Here is a 27,557-nt window from a genome sequence, read left to right as displayed (position 1 = left end):
ACGACCAGCAGGGGTCATCATCATCAACCATCTCAGCTGCCTGCAGTTGCACTCAAGACCCAACGGTGGCGTCAATCATCCTGGACCAGGCCAAGCCTCACAGACTCGACAAGTCCATGATGGGCATAGAGGTAAATGGACGCCTAATACATTGTTTGTTTGACAGCGGGAGCACGGAGAGTTTCATTCACCCTGACACCGTGAAACGGTGCGGTCTCCGAGTACGGACTGTCAGACAGACAATTTCGATGGCGTCGAGGTCCCGATCTGTTACCGTGCTTGGGAGCTGCGTGGTCAACCTAACGGTGCGGGGCACAGTTTATGAGAACTTCAGGCTCCTCGTGTTACCGCACCTTTGTGCTCCGATACTCCTGGGAATAGACTTTATGGTCCACCTGAGGAGTGTAACCCTGCAGTACGATGGGCCACTCCCTCCACTTTCAGTGGGAGAACAGCAGCCTCCAAATTGCCGAGCGCGCTCCACGCGTAGCCTCTCGACACTCAGAATCACCCCACCATCTTTATTCGAGAATCTCGTGCCAAGCTGCAAGCCCATCGCAACTAAGAGCAGGCGTTACAGCGCTGAGGATCGGATCTTTATTCGATCTGAAGTTCAGCGGCTCCTCAGGGAAGGGATCATTCAACCTAGCCCTAGTCCATGGAAAGCGCAAGTCATGGTGGTTAAAACTGGAGACAAACCCTGGATGGTCATAGACTATAGTCAGACCATTAATAGATACACGCAGCTGGACGCGTATCCTCTCCCGCGCATATCTGACATGGTCAACCAGATTGCGCAGTACCGGGTGTTCTCCATCATTGACTTGAAGTCAGCTTACCACCAGCTCCCCATTCGCCCAGAGGACCGAAAATATACGGCCTTTGAGGCGGATGGTCGTCTTCACCACTTTTTAAGGGTTCCCTTTGGCGTCACGAATGGGGTCTCGGTCTTCCAGCGTGCAATGGACCGAATGGTGGACGAAAACGGGCTACAGGCTACCTTCCCGTACCTGGACAATGTCACTATCTGCGGCCATGACCAGCAGGACCACGATGCCAATCTCCTTAGATTTTTACGCCCTGCGTCTCACCTGAATCTGACCTACAACAGGGAGAAGTGTGTATTTAGCAAGCGCCACCTAGCAATTTTCGGATACGTGGTGGAAAACGGGGTCCTTGGCCCTGATCCAGACCGTATGCGTCCCCTTCTTGAACTTCCCCTACCCACTAGCATCAAAGCACTGAGAAGATGCTTAGGTTTCTTTTCGTACTACGCACAGTGGGTTCCCAATTATGCGGACAAAGCCCGTCCGCTCATAAAGTCTACCTCTTTTCCCCTCGCAGCAGAGGCTCGCTTAGCCTTTGAAGGGATAAAAGCCGACATCGCGAAAGCCACGATGCATGCTGTCGATGAGTCCATCCCCTTTCAGGTGGAGAGTGATGCATCTGATTTCGCCCTGGCCGCCACACTTAACCAGGCGGGCAGGCCTGTCGCCTTTTTCTCTCGCACCCTCCAAGGCCCTGAAATTCGGCACTCCGCAGTGGAAAAAGAGGCTCAGGCCATTGTGGAGGCCGTCCGGCATTGGCGCCATTACTTGGTGGGAAAACGATTCACCCTGCTCACGGACCAGCGGTCTGTGGCGTTCATGTTCAACAACATGTTACGGGGTAAGATCAAAAATGATAAAATCTTGAGGTGGAGAATCGAACTCTCCACCTACAACTATGATATCATGTACCGTCCGGGGAAGCTCAATGAGCCCTCAGACGCCCTGTCGCGTGGAACATGTGCAAGTGTGCATGAGGATCGGTTACAGGCCCTCCACAATGATCTCTGCCATCCGGGGATCACTCGGCTCTTCCATTTTGTAAAGGCCCGGAATATAACTTCCTCCGTAGAGGATGTCAGGTCGATAACTCGAAGCTGCCAGGTATGTGCTGAATGCAAGCCGCACTTCTACCGACCTGACAGGGCACACCTCATTAAGGCCACTCGCCCTTTTGAAAGACTGAGTGTGGACTTCAAGGGCCCCCTTCCTTCGACAGATTGGAACGTGTACTTCCTCAACGTGATTGACGAGTACTCCCGATTCCCTTTTGCCATTCCCTGTTCAGACATGACCGCTGCCACGGTTATCAAAGCATTGCGGGATCTTTTCACCCTGTTTCGTTACCCCAGCTATATCCACAGTGATACGGGCTCGTCGTTTATGAGTGACGACTTGAGGCAATACCTGCTCTCAAAAGGGATTGCCTCAAGTAGAACTACGAGTTACAACCCCAGGGGTAACGGGCAGGTTGAAAGAGAAAATGCTACAGTCTGGAAGGCTGTCTTACTGGCGTTGAGGTCTAAGGGTCTTCCAGTCTCCCGTTGGCAAGAGGTACTTTCTGATGCGCTCCATTCCATCCGGTCCCTCCTGTGTACGGCAACCAATGCTACTCCGCATGAGCGGATGTTTTCCTTCCCTAGGAAGTCTTCCTCTGGGACCTCATTGCCGTCTTGGTTGATGTACTCAGGACCTGTCCTCCTGCGGCGGCATGTTAGGACCCGCAAGTCCGACCCTTTGGTTGAACAGGTCCATCTCCACGCCAACCCTCAATATGCCTATGTGGCATATCCTGACGGGCGAGAGGACACGGTCTCTATTCGAGATCTGGCGCCTGCAGGGGACTTGGAAACCCCAGTCGCTCCCACACCCCTAGTTAGGGACCCCTTGACCTTTATCTCCCCTCCTGACACGGCGCGGGCAGTATCGGGACCACCACTTAATCATCTTACTCTCATGTACAGCTTGCCTGAGTCCAGGAGATTGTCGCCACCTCGTGGTCCACCTGTCCATGAGGAACTGGAGGAGTCACTGGACACCGCCTTGGAGAGAGGGTCATCACGGTCACCAGAACCGGCGCTACCGCCAGTGTTGAGGAGGTCGCAGAGACAGTGCGGCCCTCCAATACGACTGAACTTGTGAATATATGGACAGTTCGTTCTGGTTTTTTTTTGCCCCGCCGGCCTTTGTTTTAAAGGAGGGGTGAATGTGGTGAACCATAGATGGTTATCACTATGGGTACTTGTACATATGTTACTGTTGTCACTGTTGGGGTTAGGGCTGGGGTGTTCTACCCGTTGGTATTGTTCTGTGGTACACTCCAGTTGGCTCCGCCTACCTGTAGGAGTATAAAGGTCACTGCACTGCCTGGTGACCCTTTAGTCTGGGATTGTATTGTTATATAGTGTGCTCCATTCTTGTTACTAATAAAAGCCTTTATTTCCCGGGTACGATCCAGCCTCCCGAGTGATTTAATCGCGCATCACAAACATTCCTAGAATAAAAATGGACCAGGTATTTTGAAAGGAATGATATGCTGTATTACTTCATTATGCAATTTTTAAAAATTCATTTAAGGGATATGAGCATCATTGGCTGGCCAGCATTTATTGTCCATCCTTAGTTGCCCTTGAACTGAATGGCATCCTAGGCCATTTCAGAGGGCACTTGAGAATCAACCATATTGCTGTGGCTCTGGAGTCACATATAGGCCAGACCGGGTAAGGAGGGCAGGCTTCCTTCTCTAAAGGACATCAGGGAACAAGACAGGGTTTTCTAACAATTGATAATGGTTTCATTGGACTTTTAACTCCAGATATTTTTTATTGAATTCAAATTCCACCATCTGCTGTGATGGGATTTGAACCCGGGTCCCCAGAACATGAACTGAGTTTCTGGATTAATAGTCTAGCGATAATACCACTAAGCCATTGCCCTCCGCAATTTAATTCATCAATTTCCAAAGAACACTGAGATGTGGACGGCAGGAAAATAAAATCTTTTGAAGATAAATCTCGCCAGCAATCTCTATATTTAATGCCAACTTTTACCTTTTCTCTGTCATGGATCATTTATGAGGAAGTTGCCTATTGATTTCTAGAAGAATATAATGAACATGGTTCAGTTGATAATAAATCTTATCTCTGGTCCATAAGGTTATAATGATTTAGATATGATGTGTGCACTAGACTGATAGCAATGTGTTGTATTACAGAAATTATTAGGTTGAGATTGTGAGATAATAAATATATGTAAACATCTTAGTTCATCCAACCAAGAATCGGTAGGTCTTCCTCTCTGTACTGCCGTCTGGGTAACCCCCTGGCTGGTTGAATACCAGTGGTGGCAAAATAAGGCCACTAAGTGGGCACTAATCACCCAATTAAGGAAGTCAGTTTGCATCTGCGCAGGAAGCGAATCCACGAGGCTTCTCATCCCAGACTCAATCGGGGAGAGACGGGGAGGCAGCGGGATCCCCACCCTCCCCTTCCCCCCACCTCCAAACTCACCGCTGGGAAGCAATATTAAACTGCGGCCAATGTCTCCACTATCGACGCAGTGGACGTGACTCAATGTTCCAGAAGTTTCCAAATTACCATCCCCCACATAGATTAACAACTTGTTCATACCTTGTGTCCAGGCTTTATTGATCTGCTTTCCTGCCTTCACCTTGTTGCTGTTGTAATCCTTTGTTCAAGCACTGATCTTTCAGGTCATAAAAACAATACTTTTCCTGTATTCCGATATGTGTGACAATAATAATTCAATTCAATTCAATTCATTCTCCTGGCAAATTCTCCGGCCAACTGACCTCCTTTGACAATGGAGCTTTTATATTGTCTGTAACAAACGTTGGAAGTGTGGCTCCAATTTTTTGTTTGTACAAGTTGACTCTGACAGGATTCAATGGCATCATTCAAAATCACATCACCAGTTCCAATGTAAGAACATAAGAACTAGGAGCAGGAGTAGGCCATCTGGCCCCTCGAGTCTGCTCCGCCATTCAATAAGATCATGGCTGATCTTTTCCACTTACCCGCCTGCTCACCATAACCCTTAATCCCTTTACTGTTCAAAAATCTATCTATCCTTGCCTTAAAAACGTTCAATGAGGTAGCCTCAACTGCTTCACTGGTCAGGGAATTCCACAAATTCACAACTCTTTGGGTGAAGAGGTTCCTCCTCAACTCAGTCCTAAATCTGCTCCCCCTTATTTTGAGGCCATGCCCCCTAGTTCTAGTTTCACCTGCCTGTGGAAACAATTCCCTGCTTCTATCCGATCTATTCCTTTCATAATCTTATATGTTTCGATAAGATCTCCCACATATGAAGCCCAGACTTCCTCACCAGCTGTTTGACACTGAGCACTGTTTAGTAAATCCATGCAGAACATCAGCCTTTAATAGTATAAATGAAACAGCCCTAGAACCTTCCAGAATCTCTACCTCCCTCCCTTCAGGTTGGCTTTCTTCCCCCACTTCTTATTCTCCACCATCGGGGGCTTTGCATAAAAAGCTGCCTGGGCTCCAAGCTCTGGGACTCACTCCCAAAACCTCTTCATGCCCCACTCTCTCTCTCCACTTAAGACATTCCTTAAATCCTCGCTCTTTGACCAGGCTTCTGGCCGCCCGTCCTAATGTCTGATTCTACAATTTGGGCAGTGAGGAGTCTCATAACACCAGGTTAAAGTCCACCAGGTTTATTTGATAGCACAAGCTTTCAGAGTCTCACTCCTTCTTCAAGTGAGACTCTCCTGAAGAAGGAGCGACACTCCGAAAGCTTGTGCTACCAAATAAACCTGTTGGACTTGGTAACCTGGTGTTGTGAGACTTCTTACTGTGCCCACCCCAGTCCAATGCTGGCATCTCCACATCATGTCTATAATTTGGGATCAATGTTTTCTGTCTGATCACACTGCTGTGAAATAGCTTGTGATGCTTTGCTCCGTGAGGGGAGCTATATAAATGCAGAATGTTGTTGGTTTTCAAGCTTTAACTAGTGTTTATTTTCAAGTGTTGTAGAGTGAAAAAATATGGGTAAACCCTGATTAACCTCGACCAGTTTGCAGTAACCATTTTTAACTCAGGTGCTTACATAATGAGATAAACAAAGGGGATAAGAGTCAGGTGAAGATCGAACACAACTTTATTGAACACTTTATCAACGCAAAACAATCTCTTTGCAGGATTCTTCAGAAAACAGTCTTAAATCTCTAAATAGTCTCAAATCTAAAGTAGCTATTGATTCCTAACACGGGTGCAGGGGCTATTCATTCCTCAGAACTGATACAAAGTTAAACTTCTTTTATTGAATAAAACTTAAAATTAACATTACAGAAAGCGAAAAAGGTTTACTTGAGAGAGAGAGAGAGAGAGTGAGAGAGAAGAGAGAGAGACTTGCAAAAGCCAATATTGTACTGGTCAAACATACTCTGGATTGAACTGACTAAACATAGATCTGTCTCTACAATATAAGTTCATTCATATCTATGTTATTGAAATTGTTATACAAACTATGTCTCTAACTTTCACAGCCAATTTGCAGCTGAGCTATGAAAAGCTTTGTTTTGGCTTATGAAAAGCTTGTTTACCTTTCAAAAATGCAGTCAATTTCTAAGCTCATCCCAGCATGCCTGCTGAGTGTTAAAATGTGGCCAAGTTAGCTCTAAAGCTTAGCATAGTTAGTTACATAGGCAGAAATATCTTAAAGTGAAGTCTTTTGCATGAACTGAAGCAGACCGTACAAAGAATCCCACAACGGGCTTCTGAGGATTCGTTACACCCTACCCACACCTTGTCACTATATTTGAACTGTTGTTAAAAAGACTGGTAATACCCATTCAGTAGGGCTGGGATAGGCTGTTCCTTGGTCGTTGTGGGTTGGTTGATGTTTCAGGGTCTGCAGCCATCGATTTGGACATTTGCTCTCTTTTAGCGCTGGTTCTGATCTCTGGTTTGTCTCACCAGGATGGTCTTCCGGGTCTGGTCAGTCTGCTAATGCTCACCATGAGTTACAAGTTAGGTGAAAATTGGTCATACTAAATTAGGTTAAGGAGATTAACCAGGGTAAATGCATGAGGTTACAGGGGAATAGGGCATGGGGTGGGCCTGAGAAAGATGCCCTTTCAGAGAGTCAGTGCAGGTTCAATGGGCTGAATGGCCTCCTTCTGCACTGCAGGGATTCTATGGTTCTAAGTATAGTCACTGTTGCAGTATTGGAAACACAACACCCAATTAGTGCTCAGTGCTTCCAACACCAGCAACACGATGGACATCTGGTCATTTTGGTGATAGTGACCACATTTTGGTGATAGTGACCACAATTCGGTTACGTTCACCTTAGTGATGGAAAGGGATAGGCATGAACCTCGGGCCAGTGGTTTTAGCTGGGGGAAGGGTAATTATGAGGCTATTAGGAGAGAATTAGGAAACATAGGTTGGACTAGGAGATTACAGGGACTGGGAACGTCCGACATGTGGAGTTTTTTCAAGGAGCAGCTACTGCGAGTCTGTGATAGGTATGTCCCTGTCAGGCAAGGAGGAATTGGTAGGGCTAGGGAACCGTGGTGCACCAAAAAAGTTTCTTTGTTGGTTAAAAAGAAAAAGGAGGCTTATGTTCGGATGAGACGTGAGCACTCGGGTAGTGCACTAGAAAGCTTTAGATTGGCTAAGAGGGAGTTGAAGAGCGAGCTTAGAAGGGCTAAAAGGGGACATGAGAAGACTTTGGCGGATAGGGTTAAAGAGAATCCTAAGGCGTTCTATAGGTATGTCAAGAACAGAAGGTTGGTTAGGGCAAGTTTAGGGCCAGTTATAGATGGCAGAGGGAAGTTATGTGTGGAACCGGAGGAGATTGGTGAAGCATTGAACCAATATTTCTCTTCGGTGTTCACGCAAGGGGACATGAATATAGCTGAGGAGGACACTGGGTTGCAGGGGAGTAGAATAGACAGTATTACAGTTGATAAGGAGGATGTGCAGGATATTCTGGAGGGTCTGAAAATAGATAAATCCCCTGGTCCGGATGGGATTTATCCAAGGATTCTCTGGGAGGCAAGAGAAGTGATTGCAGAGCCTCTGGCTCTGATCTTCAGGTCGTCGTTGGCCTCTGGTATAGTACCAGAAGATTGGAGGTTAGCGAATGTTGTCCCATTGTTTAAGAAGGGGAACAGAGACTTCCCCGGGAATTATAGACCGGTGAGTCTCACTTCTGTTGTCGGCAAGATGTTGGAAAAAATTATAAGGGATAGGATTTATAGTTATTTGGAGAGTAATGAATTGATAGGTGATAGTCAGCATGGTTTTGTGGCAGGTAGGTCGTGCCTTACTAACCTTATTGAGTTTTTTGAGAAAGTGACCAAGGAGGTAGATGGGGGCAAGGCAGTGGACGTGGTATATATGGATTTTAGTAAGGTGTTTGATAAGGTTCACCATGGTAGGCTTCTACAGAAAATGCAGATGTATGGGATTGGGGGTGATCTAGGAAATTGGATCAGGAATTGGCTAGCGGATAGGAAACAGAGGGTGGTGGTTGATAGTAAATATTCATCATGGAGTGCGGTTACAAGTGGTGTACCTCAGGGATCTGTTTTGGGGCCACTGCTGTTTGTAATATTTATTAATGATCTGGATGAGGGTATAGTTGGGTGGATTAGCAAATTTGCTGATGACACCAAAGTCGGTGGTGTGGTAGACAGTGAGGAAGGGTGTCGTAGTTTGCAGGAAGACTTAGACAGGTTGCAAAGTTGGGCCGAGAGGTGGCGGATGGAGTTTAATGCGGAGAAGTGTGAGGTAATTCACTTTGGTAGGAATAACAGATGTGTTGAGTATAGGGCTAACGGGAGGACTTTGAATAGTGTGGAGGAGCAGAGGGATCTAGGTGTATGTGTGCATAGATCCCTGAAAGTTGGGAATCAAGTAGATAAGGTTGTTAAGAAGGCATATGGTGTCTTGGCGTTTATTGGTAGGGGGACTGAATTTAGGAGTCGTAGCGTTATGTTGCAACTGTACACAACTCTGGTGCGGCCGCACTTGGAGTACTGTGTGCAGTTCTGGTCCCCACATTACAGGAAGGATGTGGAGGCTTTGGAGAGGGTGCAGAGGAGGTTTACCAGGATGTTGCCTGGTATGGAGGGGAAATCCTATGAGGAGAGGCTGAGGGATTTGGGATTGTTTTCGCTGGAAAGGCGGCGGCTAAGAGGGGATCTTATTGAAACATATAAGATGATTAGAGGTTTAGATAGGGTGGATAGTGATAGCCTTTTTCCTCTGATGGAGAAATCCAGCACGAGGGGGCATGGCTTTAAATTGAGGGGGGGTAGTTATAGAACCGATGTCAGGGGTAGGTTCTTTACCCAGAGGGTGGTGAGGGATTGGAATGCCCTGCCAGCATCAGTAGTAAATGCGCCTAGTTTGGGGGCGTTTAAGAGATCCGTAGATAGGTTCATGGACGAAAAGAAATTGGTTTAGGTTGGAGGGTCACAGTTTTTTTTTTTAACTGGTCGGTGCAACATCGTGGGCCGAAGGGCCTGTTCTGCGCTGTAATGTTCTATGTTCTATGTTCTATTTATCAATGCAGGTGGTTGAGAATTTACTATTGCACGGGGAGAGAAAGCCTCCTGCTCTTCTCCAACATTATATCATGATTTAATCTTAAAGACAACAACTCCAAAAGTGCAGCACTCACTCAGTGCTGATCCTCTGACATTGCAGAACTTTTTCAGGACTGACCCTCCAATATATTAGCTCAGTGCTCTGCTCCCCATGTCTTAACTTGCAGCAAGATCCATTCTCCTATTACCCCTGTCCTATTACCCTTGTCTTTGCTGATCTACACTGGCTCCTGGACAAAGTGGTGATTTTAAAATTCTCATCTTTGTTTTCACACCCCTCCGTGATCCCATCCTTCCCTATCTTCATAAACTCCTCCATCCCCACAAACATCTGAGATAAAGTTAATTTATTAGTCACAAGTAAGACTTATATTAACACTGCATTGAAGTTACTGTGAAATTCCCCTAGTCGCCGCAGTCTGATGCCTGTTCAGGTCAATGCATCTAACCAGCACATCTTTCAGAATGTGGGAGGAAACCAGAGCACCCGGACATCTGGTCATTTATTAATGCAGGTGGTTGAGAATTTACTATTGCACGGGGAGAATGTGCAGACTCCACACAGACAGCGACCCAAGCCCGGAATCGAACCAGGGCCCCTGGTGCTGTGAAGCAGCAGTGCTAACCCACTGTGCCACCCTGCTGCCCCTGCACTCCTCTAAGCCTGACTTCTTGTTCTTTCTCAATTATAATTTCTTCACCATTAGCAGCTGTGCCTTCAGCTGCTTAGACCTTAAGCTTTGAAATTCTCTCCCAACACCTCTCACCTCTTTATCTCATGTCTTCCTTTAAGACACTCTTAAAACCTTCTCCGACCAAGCTTCTATCATCTGATCTAATATGTCCTTCTGCAGCTCAGGGTCATATTTTGTTTTAAATGTTCCTGTGAAGTGCCTTGCAATGTTTCATTATGCTGAAAACACTACAGAAATAGATTGTTGTTGTAGTTATTGTTGTCTTGTACACTGTTGCAGCAGGCAACTCGTAAGAAGTAACCAAGGGGGTAAATCACACACACAATCAAAAGAACACTTGCACAATCTGCTTTTCGCTTTAACACGCAGCAAGTTTGGACTGGGCAAACATGTCGTTTGAATGTGCGTATTGAACACTTACCCAATGACTGTTACTCATTTTAATCTCGTCATTAAAAACCTAATTACCCAGATCTGAAATCCCAATTAATCATAAGAGGCTAGTGCTTAATGTACCTTGCTTGAGAACTTGGATTAATTGGGAGTATATAGGCCAATTTAGTAGGAGCAACCACAGAGAGAAATGTGGAGATATTTTAAATTATTGATTAAGATAGTAAGCCTGTTCTGTTGGAATCTATCCCAAGTCCTGCATAATTATTTACCTGTCACACTCTGTTGACCCGAGCACATTCCATGGAGATAATTTGCCACTTAAACGGGTTTGAATTTCTCATGAGCGGCACTTTTTAATTTTAAAGTATTCTTTTCATTATGACTTAATAAAAAGAATACTACAACATTTACTCGTGCTTCTTCAATGAGGATGTTTGTTTTGTCAGGTTAAATTGTAAACGATGTGTGATTGTTGGCAACGGGAACACCCTGAGGAACAGCTCCCTCGGAGACACAATCAACAAATACGATGTTGTTATTCGGTGAGTGACGTGCAGATGCTTTAATCACAACTGTATCATTTTGGTGTCAACAGTGTCTCAGTGGTTGCGTATTTGCTGTTGGATAATCATTTAAGCTGATACTTCAGTTCAGTAGTGAAGGAGAAACTCCCACAGTGCAGCATCCCCTCAGTTTTGGACTGTAGTTTGAATCTGAATTTTTAAGCCAGGCACTGCAGTGAGACTTGAACCTACAACCTTCAGACTCAAGGGCAAGGTTGCTACCAACCGAGCCATGATTAATAAAGCAAGCTGAACAAGTTGGGTTCCAAATGTGTTGTGACTGTAATTGCAACTAAAATATATATGATGAATATTTCAGTCATTTGCTAAAAATTATTTTTCTTAAGACCAGTATGCCTTTAACAAAAAAAAAATCATTGTCAGAGGTCTCACGACACCAGGTTAAAGTCCAACAGGTTTAATTGGAATCACGAGCTTTTGGAGTGCTTCATCACTCACCTGATGAAGGAGTAGCGCTCCGAAAGCTCGTGATTCCAAATAAACCTGTTGGACTTTAACCTGGTGTTGTGAGACTTCTTACTGTACCCACCCCAGACCAACACTGGGATCTCCACATCAAAAAAATAAATAATTTGATGAGAAATAATGAAAAAGAATACCTTTTCTCTTCTGCTGCCCTACATACTCTCTATTGACCGACCTGGCTTCTTTCTCTTTCTGTCTGGATATCTCTATTCATTCCCGTAGTTTAGTGCCATTCTCTCAACGGGCGGGATTTTCTGGCCGCTCTTGCCCCAAGATGAGGTCACAGGACCTCTGCATGGTTTGCCCCCATGGTCTGCTACAATTGCCATGGCGGGTGAGATGGGAAAATTCCACCCAACATCTCTGACTTTGTGAACCCTGTCTTTTGACTACCAACTCTATTTAATGGTTGGAACTGTGACATTGAGTGATTTATCTTAATCAATGACCCTGACACACTTTGCTCTTTTGTGATATTGACAAACCTTCAGTTTCTTTTTGACCTTAACTTTCTTTTGGAACTTCACTTTTGAGCTTATGAGGAATTTAGACTCTCAGAGGTTTATCATGTTCTCCCTTTGTTCCTGAGATGTGGCCATAATTGGCATTTGCTGCCCATCGCTTGAACTGAGTGTCTCGCTGGGCCATTTCAGAGGGCAGTTGAGAGTTAACCACAATGCTGTGGGTCTGGAGTCACATGTAGGCCAGACTAGGTGAGGACAGCAGATTTCCTTCCATAAAAGACATTAGTGAACTAGATGGGTTTTTACGACAATCGACAATGGTTTCATGGTCACCAATAGACTTTTACTTCCAGATTTTTATTGAATTCAAAATCACCATCTGCCGTGGTGAAACAGGAAACAGAGTTCCCAGAGTATTGCCCAAGGTTTCTGGATTAGAATCCAGTGAGTATATCACTATGCCACTGCCTTTTTCCATTACGTCCCAGTAATTGTGTCCAATAAACCAATCAATTTTATGATATGTACTATTATACGACTTTGCTATTTACTAAGAACACAGCGATATTTAGACTTTACTTGTGTGGTTTTACAACTTAGAATTCCAGCAAGGAGCATTACTCACAGGATGGATATAATAAGGGTTCAAACAAGCAGCTCGCCTTTGTTTCGTAAAAGTACCTTTTATTTGTGAGAAAAATTCTGCCAAGAACGTCATTCTCCTGAACTTCCCAGTGACACACATTCTAATGTCACCTTAATTTGACTAAAATGCTCTTTGTTCCCAGATTAAACAATGCTCCAGTGAGAGGCTATGAAAATGATGTTGGCAACAAAACAACTCTAAGGATATTTTACCCGGAATCAGTGGCTGCAGATCCCAGAGCTGAAAACAATCCCGATACCCTCTTTGTGCTCGTTCCATTTAAGACAGCTGACATCCAGTGGTTAAAGGCGATCGTGTACAATGAAACAAAAGTAGGTATCCTGGATTGGAATGCTAATGATTCCCACCAGCCACAGTGGCGGCACGGTGACACCATGGTTAGCACTGCTGCCCACAGTGCCAGGGACCCGGGTTCTGCTCTGTTCATGGAGTGATTAAAAGTTGCACCCAACCATTGGTGCGCTAAAACCCTCACCCAATTGGCTAAGTGCCTTAGTTGCTGCCTCATGACATGGAGGCGGCGAATTTACACCCAATGACTCAGTCACATTGGTAAGTGAAGACTGGGTAACGCCCAGAGGAGGTAGGAGGGGCAAATCAAAGAACAGAGGTAGGGCGGCACGGTAGCACAGTGGTTCGCACTGCTGCTTCACAGCTCCAGGGACCTGGGTTCGATTCCTGGCTTGGGTCACTGTCTGTGTGGAGTTTGTACATTCTCCTCGTGTCTGCGTGGGTTTCCTCCGGGTGCTCCGGTTTCCTCCCACAGTCCAAAGATGTGCGGGTTAGGTTGATTGGCCATGCTAAAATTGCCCCTTAGTGTCCTGGGATGCGTAGATTAGAAGGATTAGCGGGTAAAATATGTAGGGATATGGGGGTAGGGCCTGGGTGGGATTGTGGTCGGTGCAGACTCGATGGGCCGAATGGCCTCTTTCTGTACTGTAGGGTTTCTATGATTCTATGACACCTGGTCCATTCTACCTCTGTTTGCACTTCATAGAATGGAATCCCAACAGTCCGAAAGGAGGCCATTTGGCCCATTGGGTCTGTACCGATCACAATCCCACCCAGCTCTATTCCCGTAACCACACATATTTACCCTGCTAATCCCCCCGACACTCGGGTGAATTTTGCATGGCCAATCAATCTAACCCGCACACGTTTGGAGTGTGGGAGGAAACCCGAGCACCCGGAGGAAACCCACACAGACACGAGGAGAATGTGCAAACTCCACACAGACAGTCACCCGAGGCCAGAATTGAACCCGGGTCCCTGGGGCTGTGAGGCAGCAGTGCTAACCACTGTGCCACCGTGCCAACCCACTTAGGTGCATTGATCTAATTAATCCCAATCCCCTACTCTTCCCCTACAGCCCTGTCAATATGTTACCTTCAAATTCTACAATCCAATTCTCTTGTGAATATTGATTCCTCTTCCCTCACCCTTTTAGTAAATGTATTTTGGATTATAACAGCACGCTGTGTAAAATATTTTCACCTTATCTTTGTCTGGTTCTTTTGATCAAGGATGTGACACTCGTGAGTCTCCCAAACTCATTCTCAACTTGCCTTTCCATGTCAAAGATTTGTATACGAACATTGGAACCCCTCGGTTGCTCTCTCTTGTTGGAACTGTCCTAGTTCCATGTCTCTATCTGGTCCTTCCATTGCTTCTCTACTGTTCTTCTCTAACTCCCTTCAATATGTCATGACTAGTTGTGTTTCAACTAAGCCACATTTGGTAATTCATTGACCCAAGCGCTCTGCGAGTAAAATTTCTTTCTAACCTCCACTATCTGATGTCAGGACTCATCCTGAATCTTTGCACCTTGTGAACTGACCATTGAGCAGTTGTAACCATTTTCTATCAATTACTCACTCAAATTCTCTGTTAATGCTGGAGGTGGGCAGGTTAGAGTCACGGTTTCAGATTTTATTTTAAAAGTTTAACATCGCATCCAAGCTAAAGCTGTTCACTTTTTACAGGTAGAATTCCTGCTAAAACCTCCGCCCAATAGACGGTCACATGCTCTGCATTTGACCCTCTGCACTCTGGGTTGTCTTTAGCTATTGGTCCCAGTGAGCCAAGAAAGGCAATGAGCATGATCCTTGCAAACAACAGTGACGGCTTTTCCTCAGACAATTCCCACCTCAGCTTCTGTTGTAGTGGCAGGTTCAGCTTTAATTCCAGCGTTTCACCATTGTGGGATTAAATTTTGACTGATTATTTTTCTTTAGAAAAGAGAAGGCTAATAGAGGTCTCCACAATTCGGAATGGGTTAGACAGGGGAGATGTTGAGGGGACATTCCCACTTGTGGAAACATCCGAACCTAGAAGCATGATAAACAGGAAAGTTACCAATAAACACAGTTAGGAATTCAGAGAAATTTCTTTATACAAAGAGTGGTGAGAATATGGAGTGCACTATCACAGGTGGTGTTGAGTCAAATAGCTGAGGTGCTTTTGAAAGAAATCATAAGAGTACATGGAAGAAAGGGGAATAGAAAGATCTGCTGAAAGGCTGGGGTCGGGCGAGGTGGATTGGCCATGCTGAATTGTCCCATGATGTGTAGGTTAGGGGGATTAGCCATGGTATCTGTCTGGGGTTTGGGCGGGTAGGGTGGGGGACAGGGGCTGGGTAAGATACTCTGTCAGAGAGTCAGTACACTCAAGGAACAGATAGAGACCATGAAAGTAGGACAGTTCCAAGAAGAGTGCAGCAACTGAGGGCATCCAGTGTTTGTCTACAAAACTTTGACGTGGCAAGCCAAGTCAGGAAGGAATGGGTGGAAACTCATAGAGCACATAGGAACATAGAAAATAGGAGCAGGAGGAGGCCACTCGGCCCTTCGAACCTGCTTCGCCATTCTTTATGATCATGGTTGATCTCATTTCTGTCCTAAATGGTCTATCCTGTGACCCCTGGTTCTGGACACCCCCACCATCAGGAATATCCTTCTTGCATCTATCCTGTCTAGTCCTGTTAGAATTTTATGGGTTTCTATGAGATCCTCACTCATTCTTCTGAACTCCAACAAGTATAATCCTAACCAATTTAGTCTCTCCTCAGACAAGAGTCCTGATATCCCAGGAATCAGTCTGGTAAACCTTCTCTGCACTCTCTCTGGAGCAAGAACATCCTTCCTCAGATAAGGAGACCAAAGCTGCACACAATATTCCAGGTGTTGCCTCACCAAGGCCCTGTATAATTGCATCAAGACATCCCTGCTCCTGAACTCGAATCCTCTCACTATGAAGGCCAACATACCATTTATCATTTAACTGCCTGCTGCACCTGCATGCTTACCTTCAGTGACTGGTATACGAGGACACCCAGGTCTCGATGCACATTCCTCTTCTAACTTCAGATAATTATCTGCCTTCCTGTTTTTGCTACCAAAGTGGATAACCTCACATTTATCCAAATTACACCGCATCTGCCATTCATTTGCCCACTCACTCAGCCTGTCCAAATCACACTCAAGCATTTCTGCGTCCTCCTCACAGTTCAGCTTTGTGTCATCTGCAAATTTGGAGATAATACATTTATTTCCCTCTTCTAAATCCTTAGTATAAAAAGTGAATACCTGGAGTCCCAGCACTGATCACTGCGAAACCCCACTAGTCACTGCCTGCCGCTTGGAAAATGACCTGTTTATTACTACTCCTTAGAACATAGAACATAGAAAAGCTACAGCACAAACAGGCCCTTCGGCCCACAAGTTGCGCCAAACATGTCCCTACCTACTAGGTTTACCTATAACCCTCTATCTTACTAACTTCCATGAACTTATCCAAAAGTCTCTTCAAAGACCCTATCGAATCCACCTCCACCACCATTATCGGCAGCCGATTCCACGCACCCACCACCCTCTGAGTGAAAAACTTGCCCCTAACATCTCCTCTGTACCTAAACCCTAAACCCTGTGACCTCTTGTGGCAACCATTTCAGCCCTGGGTAAAAGCCTCTGAGAATCCACTCTATCAATACCCCTCAACATCTTATACACCTCTATCAGGTCATCTCTCATCCTTCGCCTCTCCAAGGAGAAAAGACCTAGCTCTCTCAACCTATCCTCGTAAGGCATGCCACCTAATCCAGGCAACATCCTTGTAAATCTCCTCTGCACCCTTTCTATGGCTTCCACATCCTTTCTGTAATGAGGCGACCAGAACTGGGCACAGTACTCCAGGTGGGGTCTGACCAGGGTCCTATACAGCTGCAGCATTATCTCCCAATTTCTAAACTCAATTCCTCTATTGATGAAGGCCAGTATTCCATACGCCTTCTTAATCACAGCCTCCACCTGCAAAGCTGCTTTGAGCGTCCTATGAACCCGGACCCCAAGATCCTTCTGATCTTCCACACTGCCAAGCGTCTTACCCTTAATATTATATTCTTTCATCCTATTCGACCTGCCAAAATGAACCACCACACACTTATCTGGGTTGAAGTCCATCTGCCACTTCTCCGCCCAGTCTTGCATCTTATCTATGTCTCGTTGCAACTGCTGACATCCCTCTACACTATCCACAACACCACCAACCTTTGTGTCATCAGCAAACTTGCCAACCCATCCTTCCACTTCCTCATCTAGGTCATTTATAAAAACCACAAAGAGCAAGGGTCCCAGAACAGATCCCTGGGGCACTCCACTGGTGACCGACCCCCATGCTGAAAAAGACCCATCTACAACCATTCTTTGCCTTCTGTGGGCAAGCCAGTTCTGAATCCACAAAGCAATGTCCCCTTGTATCCCATGCCCCTTCACTTTCTCAATGAGCCTTGCATGGGGCACCTTATCAAACACCTTGCTGAAATCCATATAAACTACATCTACCGCTCTTCCCTCGTCTACGTGTCCAGTTACATCTTCAAAAAATTCAATTAGGCTCGTAAGGCATGATCTGCCTTGGACAAAGCCGTGCTGGCTATTTCTGATCATACTATTCCTCTCCAGGTGTTCATAAATCCTGCCTCTCAGGATCTTCTCCATCAACTTACCAACCACTGAGGTTAGACTCATTGGTCTATAATTTCCTGGGCTATCTCTTCTCCCTTTCTTGAATAACGGAACCACATCCTCAATCCTCCAATCCTCCAGAACCTCTCCCGTCTCCATTGATGACACAAAGATTATCGCCTGAAGCTCAGCAATCTCTTCCCTCGCCTCCCACAGTAACCTGGGGTACATCCCATCCGGTCCCAGCGATTTATCTAACTTGATGCTTTTCAAAAGCTCCAACACATCCTCTTTCCTAATGTCCACATGCTCAATCTTCTCAGTCCACTGCAAGTCTGCACTGCAACTACCAAGATCCTTTTCCACTGTGAATGCTGAAGCAAAGTTTTCATTGAGTACCTCTGCCATTTCTACCGGTTCTATACAGACTTTCCCACCGTCACATTTGATAGATCCTACTCCTTCACATCTTATCCTCTTGCTCTTCACATACTTGTAGAATGCCTTGGGGTTTTCCTTTATCCTGTCTGCCAAGGCCTTCTCATGACCCCTTCTTGCTCTTCTAATTTCCCTCTTAAGTTCCTTCCTACTAGTCGTATACTCTTCTGGATTTCTAACATTACCTAGCTCCCTGAACCTTTTGTAGGCTTTTCTTTTCTTCTTGACTAAATTCGTTACAGCTTTCGTGCACCATGGTTCCTGTCTGCCAACCAGTTTTCTATCCATCTCAATATGCTACCTCAATCCCACGTGCTTTAATTTTACACGCTAATCTCTTAAGCAGGACTTTGTTGAAAGACTTCTGAAAGTTTACCAGACTGATTCCTGGGATATCAGGACTCTTGTCCCAATAAATCACGAGAACTGGCTCCTCCTCATCAACCCTATTGTTACATCCTCTCTGCTGGTTACATAAACACTCGCACAATCTCGCTGAACTGAATGCCTTATTTCTGTTCTGTCCATCCTGTGAAATTTTGAATCATTCAGTAGGGAAAATGTAGAAGAATTATGTCCTCTGGTGAGGAACCCAGAACAAGGACAACAATACTAAAATTAAAGGTAAACCATTTAGGAGTGACGTCCAGAAGAACTACGTTTCTGTAGTTTTTCTATGTTTCTGTAGTTTTTCTATGTTTCTATGATGGAGGGTTATAGGTAGGCCTAAAAGGTAGGGATATGTTCGGCACAACTTGTGGGGCCGAAGGGTCTGTTTTGTGCTGTAGTTTTTCTATGTTTCTATGTTTCTTAACTCTTTCACACAAGAAGATAAGAATGTTCAGGATCTCTCTCTCTAAAGGACTGTGAATTCTGCATCAATTGAAATGTTCAAAACTGAAACCAATTGATTTTCAGTCGGTAACAGTATCCAGGGACATGGAGCTAATCCTCTTTATCGTATTAGAACATAGAACAGTACAGCACAGAACAGGCCCTTCGCCCCACGTTGTTGTGCCGAGCTTTGTCTGAAACCCAGATCAAGCTATTTCCTCCCTATCATCCCGAAGTGCTCCATGTGCCTATCCAATAGCTTCTTAAATGTTCCTAAAGTTTCTGACTCCACTATCCCTGCAGGCAGTCCATTCCACACCCCAACCACTCTCTGAGTAAAAAATCTACCTCGGACATCCTTCCTGTATCTCCCACCATGAACCCTATAGTTATGCCCCCTTGTAATAGCTCCATCCACCCGAGGAAATAGTCTTTGAACGTTCACTCTATCTATCCCCCTCATCATCTTATAAACCTCTATTAAGTCTCCTCTCAACCTCCTCTGCTCCAAAGAGAAAAGCCCAAGTTCCCTCAACCTTTCCTCATAAGACCTACCCTCCAAACCAGGCAGCATCCTGGTAAATATCCTTTGCACTCTTTCCAGTGTCTCCACATCCTTCTTATAGTGAGGTGACCAGAACTGCACACAATATTCCAAATGTGGTCTCACCAAGGTCCTGTACAGTTGCAGCAGAACCCCACGGCTCTTAAACTCAAACCCCCTGTTAATGAACGCCAACACACTATAGGCCTTCTTCACGGCTCGATCCACTTGAGTGGCAACCTTCAGAGATCTATGGATATGAACCCCAAGATCTCTCTGTTCCTCCACATTCTTCAGAACCCTACCTTTGACCCTGTAATCCACATTTAAATTTGTCCTACCAAAATGAATCACCTCGCATTTGTCAGGGTTAAACTCCATTTGCCATTTTTCAGCCCAGCTCTGCATCCTATCTATATCTCTTTGCAGCCTACAACAGCCCTCCACCTCATCCACTACTCCACCAATCTTGGTGTCATCAGCAAATTTACTGATCCACCCTTCAGCCCCCTCCTCCAAGTCATTTACAAAAATGACAAATTGCAGAGGACCAAGCACTGATCCCTGTGGCACTCCGCTGGTAACCGGTTTCCAGTCCGAAAATTTTCCATCCACCACCACCCTCTGTCTTCTGTTAGATAGCCAGTTACCTATCCAATCGGCCAAACTTCCCTCTATCCCACGCATCCTTACTTTCTTCATAAGCCGACCATGGGGGACTTTATCAAACGCCTTACTAAAATCCATGTATATGACATCAACTGCACTACCTTCATCTACATACTTAGTTACCTCCTCAAAAAATTCTATCAAATTTGTGAGGCAAGACTTGCCCTTCACAAATCCGTGCTGACTATCCCGGATTAAGCTGCATCTTTCTAAATGGTCGTAAATCCTATCCCTGAGGACCTTTTCCATCAACTTACCGACCACCGAAGTAAGACTAACCGGCCTATAATTACCAGGGTCATTTCTATTCCCTTTCTTAAACAGAGGAACCACATTCGCCACTCTCCAGTCCTCTGGCACCACCCCCATGGACAGTGAGGACGCAAAGATCAATGCCAAAGGCTCTGCTATCTCATCCCTTGCCTCCCCAAGACTCCTAGGATATATTTAATCAGGCCCAGGGGACTTATCAACTTTCAGTTTATTCAAAATTGTTAGTACATCTTCCCTCCGAACATCTACTTCCTCCAGCCTATCAGCCTGTGACACCCTCTCTTCCTGAAAAACATGGCCCCTCTCCTTGGTGAACACCGAAGAAAAGTATTCATTCATCACCTCTCCTATCTCTTCTGACTCCATGCACAAATTCCCACTGCCGTCCTTGGCCGGCCCCAACCTCACCCTGATCATTCTTTTATTCCTCACATAAGAGTAAAAAGCCTTGGGGTTTTCCTTGATCCGACCTGCCAAGGACTTCTCATGCCCCCTCCTAGCTCTCCTAAGCCCCTTTTTCAGCTCATTTCTTGCTAACTTGTAACCCTCCATCGAGCCAACTGAACCTTGTTTTCTCAACCTTACATATGCTTCCTTCTTCCTCTTGACAAGACATTCCACCTCTTTTGTGAACCATGGTTCCCTCACTCGGCCATTTCCTCTCTGCCTGGCAGGGACATACCTATCAAGGACACGCAGTAATTGTTTCTTGAAAAAGTTCCACTTTTCATTAGTGCCTTTCCCTGACAATTTTTGTTCCCATCCTATGCTTCCTAATTCCCACCTGACTGCATCATAATTACCTCTCCCCCAATTGTAAACTATGCCCTGCCGCATGGCCCTCTCCCTCTCCATTGCAATAACAAAAGACACCGAATTGTGGTCACTATCTCCAAAGTGCTCTCCCACAACCAAATCCAACACTTGGCCCGGTTCATTTCCCATTACCAAATCCAATGTGGCCCCACCTCTTGTCGGCTTATCCACATATTGCGTCAGGAACCCCTCCTGCACACACTGCATAAAAACTGTCCCATCCGAACTATTCGACCTATAAAGGCTCCAATCAATATTTGGAAAGTTAAACTCCCCCATGACAACTACCCTGTGACCTCCACACCCTCCATAATCTGCTTAGCAATTTCTTGCCCCACATCTCTATTACTATTTGGGGGCCTATAGTAAACTCCTAACAACGTGACCGCTCATTTCCTATTCCTAACCTCAGCCCATATTACCTCTGTAGGCAGATCCCCTTCGAAATGCCTTTCTGCAGCCGTTACACTCTCCTTGATTAACAGTGCCACTCCTCCACCTCTTTTACCAGCTACCCTACACTTACTGAAACATCTATACCCCGGAACTTCCAACAACCATTCCTGTCCTTGTTCTACCCATGTCTCCGTAATGACCACAACATCGTAGTCCCAAATGCCAATCCACGCCCCAAGTTCACCTACCTTATTTCGGATGCTCCTTGCATTGAAGTAGACACACTTCAACCCACCTTCTTGTCTGCTGGTACCCACCTTTGACCATGATACCCTTCCCAGTACCTCACTACATTCACTGACCTCCGGACTACAACTCCTTTTCCCATCCCCCTGACAAATTAGTTTAAACCCCCCCGAAGAGCTGTAGCAAATTTCCCTCCCAGGATATTGGTGCCCCTCTGGTTCAGGTGCACCCCGTCCTGTTGGTACAGGTCCCACCTTCCCCAGAAAGTGTTCCAATTATCCACATAGCTGAAACCCTCCCTCCTACACCGTCCCTGCATCCATGTGTTTAACTGCACTCTCTCCCTGTTCCTCAACTCGCTATCCCGTGGCACCGGCAACATACCAGAGATGACAACCTGTTTTGTCCTGGCTCTCAGCTTCCACCCAAGCTCCCTGAATTCCTGTTTTAAATCCCTGTCCCCTCTCTTACCTATGTCTTTGGTGCCGACGTGCACCACGACTTGTGACTGTTCCCCCTCCCTCTTTAGAATCCTGAAGACACGGTCGGAGATGTCACGGACCCTGGCATCCGGGAGGCAACATACCATCCGTGAGTCTCTCTTGTTGCCACAGAACCTCCTATCTATCCCTCTAACAAACGAGTCCCCAATAACTATAGCTCTACCGCTCTCCCCCTTTCCCTTCTGAGCCACAGGGACGGACTCAGCGCTGGCGATCTGGTCACTGCGGCTTACCACTGGTAGGTTGCCCCCCCTCACCTGTATCCAAAGTGGAATACTTGTTGCTAAGGGGAACGACCACAGGGGATCCCTGCACCGACTGCTTCCTCCCAGCCCCTCTCACTGTCACCCATCTATTTTCATTCCCTGGAGCAACTATATCCCTGAAGCTTGTGTCTATGGCCCTCTCTGCCTCCCTGATGACCCTAAGCTCATCCAACTCCAGCTCCAGCTCCCTAACGCGGTCTTGGAGGAGCTGCAGATGGGTGCACCTCCCACAGGTGTAATCAGCAGGGACACTGACGGTGTCCCTCACCTCAAACATTCTGCAGGAGGTACATTGCACTGCCTTCACTTCCATCCCCTCCATATAACTTACTGCTACAAAGAAAAAGAATTGCTCCAATGGAACACCGAACCCTTTTTCCCCTTCCTCAGAGTGCACTGGGAAAGAAGTTTAAAAAGCAGGAACACAGAGCGGATTATATCCAAATTATATCCAAACAACAGAGCTTAACCCCAAACAACTGAGATTAAATTCAAACAAGCTGAGTATTCTAACCAGGTTAACCCTGTCAGGTTTTCTCATTAAGAAGTTTAACAACACCAGGTTAAAGTCCAACAGGTTTATTTGGTAGCAAAAGCCACACAAGCTTTCGGAGCTCCAAGCCCCTTCTTCAGGTGAGTGGGAATTCTGTTCACAAACAGGGCATATAAAGACACAGACTCAATTTACATGAATAGTGGTTGGAATGCAAATACTTACAGCTAATCAAGTCTTTAAGAAACAAAACAATGTGAGTGGAGAGAGCATCAAGACAGGCTAAAAAGATGTGTATTGTCTCCAGACAAGACAGCCAGTGAAACTCTGCAGGTCCAGGCAACTGTGGGGGTTACAGATAGTGTGACATGAACCCAATATCCCGGTTGAGGCCGTCCTCGTGTGTGCAGAACTTGGCTATCAGTTTCTGCTCAGCGACTCTGCGCCAGGTTTTCTCATCACATAGATTTTGTAAGGGACAGATTCTTATTCAATGGGTTTCTCAGTTATGGCAGGTCATGGCTGTGATTCTCCCGGGTTGGGACTAAATTCCCATGTCAGTGAATAACAAGAGTGTTTCTGGCACTGGCAGTGAATGCCGGGTGGGATTCACCCACCTGATGAATGTAAATTCATGCATTCTGAGAAAGCTGCCACCCAGCTGGGCTGGTCAGAGATCAGGTTTCCTGTTTAAAGGGCAAACCCCAATCTCCGCGCTCAGAGACAGGCCCCCTCCCCCAGATATGAAATGGTGACCCCCCCACCCCCCTGATCAGGGGAGCACCACCCGCCCCGCATCAACGCGGTATCCTCCCCCCCTCCAACCCACAAATAACAGGTTTTCCCCATAAACCATGCATGCATAAGGGTGATCCGACCACCCTCTCAGCCTCCTACTCATCACTCCTCCCCTTGCAGTCCCCTTCCCACTCAGCCCCCTTCCCCACTCAGACCCCCATTCAGACCAACATTCGGCACCCGACCGCCAACCAGACCCGCTATCTGGCCTCGCAGCTTGGTAGTGCCAATAGTGCACTGCTCCCTGGCCTGTCCTGGCATTAACACACTGAGCTGGCACTTTGGCCCCCGAGCATGGTCAAAAACATAGTCCAGTGACCATTTGCCCCTTGGATGGGGGTCTCGTGGCTGAACTGCCCCTTCTGGCCCTGACAGACCTGCAGATCACCGCTGGCATGGTCATTTCAGGCATCCCTGTGCTGGACATCTACATTCCTGCCTGTCAGCTGGGAAAATTCTAAAGTGGTCACATTAATCTTTATGCCCTCCTTCAGCACTACTACCCCCCTCCGGTCACCTGGCAGGATTTTAAATCACTGCAGCACTCCATTCTGCAGCAGGGATTTTCCTTTCTTCCTGTCAGAAGCTGCAGGTGTGAGCAGACCCCTTTAAAGTCCTCGACATTTTCACAGCTGACAAGCAGGATTGCAGATGTTGATCACAGGGTTGCCTGAAACCTATCATGGTATTTGCTACCAAATAAACCTGTTGGACTTTAACCTGGTGTTGTTAAAACTCTTACTGAAATCACCATGCCAGGGGTGATCTTCAGGCTTGCCAAAGCTAGAAGGGGGAGTCCAGCCACGAGATCCCCATCCTGGGGTGAGTGACGAAGGGGGTGGTGACTGGGCAGTCAAACCCGCTAGTGGTGTTGCAGTTAGCAGGTTTACAACAATTAGCAGGTTGGCTCCCACTATGGGCCTAATCGAGCTCTTTGCCCCCAGTCTGAGCCCACCCAAACCCTTGTACCCTTGAGGGCCCCTTTCTTTGCAGTCTGGTAGTGTCAGAGGGGCAAATGGTCACTGGACCTACCTTCTTGACCACCCCCCCCCCCCCAACCAGGGCCCAAGGTATCAGGGGCTAGGTTGTCGTTGCCAGGGGACAGTGCACCATTAGCATTGGCAAGGCATGTGGACTAAAGGGGTGCCTGAATGGGGGGTCTGACAGTGTAGGGGGCCTGACTGGGGGTTTGGGGGTAGAGGGGGTGGAGGGAGGCTGAGGTCGGGTCACCCTCATGCCCACATGGTGTGGGGGGGGGGACGACCCATTATTTGAGTGGTGGGTGGAGTTGCCCCTCTTTTTTGAGGGGTTGGTGGCAGTTCCTTGGACCCTTGAGGTCCAGCACACCATGTCCACATTGGTGATGACTAATCACCATTCCTGTCTATCACAGCTGTCAATCAGGCGTAGAGTCTCTGTAAACATTGTGGTTAGGAACAATGGAAGTACTTGAGATGCATTCAAGCCTGAAGTGAAATGTAAATAAACTCAGATGACTGGAGGCTGAATGGAAATCTATTGACCTGTCAATGGAAACATGTTTCAAAAACCTGCTGCCACTGCAGTTCCCGCTGGGGGGGGGGGGGGGCTGGGTGAATGGTGGGCGGGGGGGAGGTGGGGGGTTTGGGGGGGTGGTGTTCAGTGAATGGGCTGTCAATCCCATTAACTGTATTATGGTTAGCAGGTTGGTGTACGGGCTGCCTCCCACTGTGGGCGGGACCAGAAGGGCAGGCCGGGAGCGACATGATCTGTCCAACTCCTGATTCTCCGCGTCATTGCAATTCTCGCCACTAGCTGGGGGGGGGGCGCGGTGGGGGGGGGGGGGGGGTGGGGGGGGGGACTGGAGAACCTCTCCCCCTTCCCCCACTCCTTGTCTCCAATTCTTCATCTCTCTTCATTAAGGAGTTTACTTCAGGGCCTCGTCCAATCTCAGTAACTTGAGCATCCAATTCTGGGGAAAACCTTCCCTTTAATTGTCTTGTTGTTGTACAGAATCACCTGCGCAAAGTATGTAAAGGAAAATAGCGGTGAGTATTTTATGTTCCAATGGATACTCTTCCCTCCCCTGTAATTCGCTATCCAATTACTAAAATGGAAAATGCTGGATAAACCCACCACAATCCCACCCAGGCCCTATTCCCGTAACCCCATACATTTACCCTGCTAATCCCCCTGACACTAGGGTCAATTTAACTTGGCCAATCAACCTAAGCTGCACATCTTTGGACTGTGGGAGGAAACCCACACAGATTTAGATCTGAAATGATAACTGTGTTTGTCTCTCCACCGCGTGAGGGTGGCACGGTGGCACAGTGGTTAGCACTGCTGCCTCACAGCGCCAGGTTCAGTTCTGGCCTTGGCTCGCTGTCCATGTGGAGTTTGCACTTTCTCCCCGTGTCTCCATGAGTAAATGTGTGGAGTTACGGGAGTAAGGCCTGGGTGGGATTGTGACCAGTATACACTCAGTGGGTCAACTGGCCTCCTTCTGCACTGTAGGGATTCTTTGAGATGCTGCCAGGTCTGCTGAGTTTATCCAACATTTTCTGTTTTTATTTCAGATGTCCAGCATCTGCAGTATTTTGCTTTTATTTGCATGTCTAACTGTTTGGGAGGGAGAAAGATGATGGTTACACATGCCACCATGTGTGCCCTAGATCTGCTTCTCCTCTGTGTCATCTCAAATATGTTCCCCCAGGACATTTCCATTGTCTGCTGAAGGCTGACTGCAGTCTGAGTGCGTGCAACATCCTCACATTCCCAGCATGTTGCAGTGACATTTGTTCAGCCCAGCCAACAGTGCACTCTGGTGGTCATGATATTTAGAAACGAGGGGAAAGTATTGTTCCAGAAGCTGACAGGTTCCTGCTCCACAATGCCACTGAACTAAAGGGCAACTTTCAGCTTGCTTCACCCCTACGTCAGCATCTGCAGACACTAGGCTGGAATTCTCCAGCCGTTCACACCGGCGGGATTCTCAGATCCCACTGCAGTAAACGGAGTGCCAAATTCTCCATCCTCGCTGGCAATAGTGGGGGAATGTGAATGACCAGAAAATTCCGGCCAAGGAATCTTATCTCAGCACTGTGAAAGGCCAAGATAATTCCCCAGTGCTGCCCATGCCGACTGAAAAATTGATGTACAAGAATGAACAAAGAACCAAGAACAGTACTGCACAGGAACAGACCCTTTGGCCCACCAAGCCTGCACCGATCACATTGTCCTGTCCAGACCAACCGCCTGTATCCCTCCATTCCCTGCCTGTTCATGTGCCTGTCTAGATAAGTCTTAAATGTCACTAACTTGTCTGCCTTAACCACCTCACTTGGCAGTGCATTCCAGGCCTCCTTTACCTTGAACTTGTGCCCCCTTGTAATTGTCATTTCTGCTCTGGGAAAAAACTTCCAACTGTTCACCTTATCTATGCCCGTCATAACTCTATAAACTTCTATCAGGTCTCCCCTCAGCCTTCGTCTTTCCATGCAGAACAATCCCAGTTTATTCAATCTCTCCTCATTGCTAATACCCTCCATACCAGGCAACATCCAGGTAAACCTTTTCTGTACTCCCTCCAAAGCCTCCACGTCCTTCTGGTAGTGTGGCGACCAGAATTGGAC

At 46.7% G+C, this 27,557-nt stretch overlaps 1 protein-coding gene across 1 annotated transcript in view; it reads left to right on the top strand.

The window, feature by feature from the left end:
* Positions 1-27,557, top strand: part of LOC144479886 (CMP-N-acetylneuraminate-beta-galactosamide-alpha-2,3-sialyltransferase 4-like) — a 93,283-nt gene that overhangs the window by 28,923 nt on the left and 36,803 nt on the right. The window contains exons 7-8 of the mRNA XM_078198925.1: positions 10,973-11,068; positions 12,828-13,017. Coding sequence (XP_078055051.1) covers positions 10,973-11,068; positions 12,828-13,017 — 286 coding nt within the window. The remainder of the gene's footprint in view (positions 1-10,972; positions 11,069-12,827; positions 13,018-27,557) is intronic.

This window comes from Mustelus asterias, chromosome 27, assembly GCF_964213995.1.
Source record: "Mustelus asterias chromosome 27, sMusAst1.hap1.1, whole genome shotgun sequence".
NCBI lineage: Eukaryota > Metazoa > Chordata > Chondrichthyes > Carcharhiniformes > Triakidae > Mustelus > Mustelus asterias.
The sequence above is the reverse complement of the archived record's forward strand: the minus strand, read 5'-3'. Positions and strand labels throughout refer to the sequence as shown.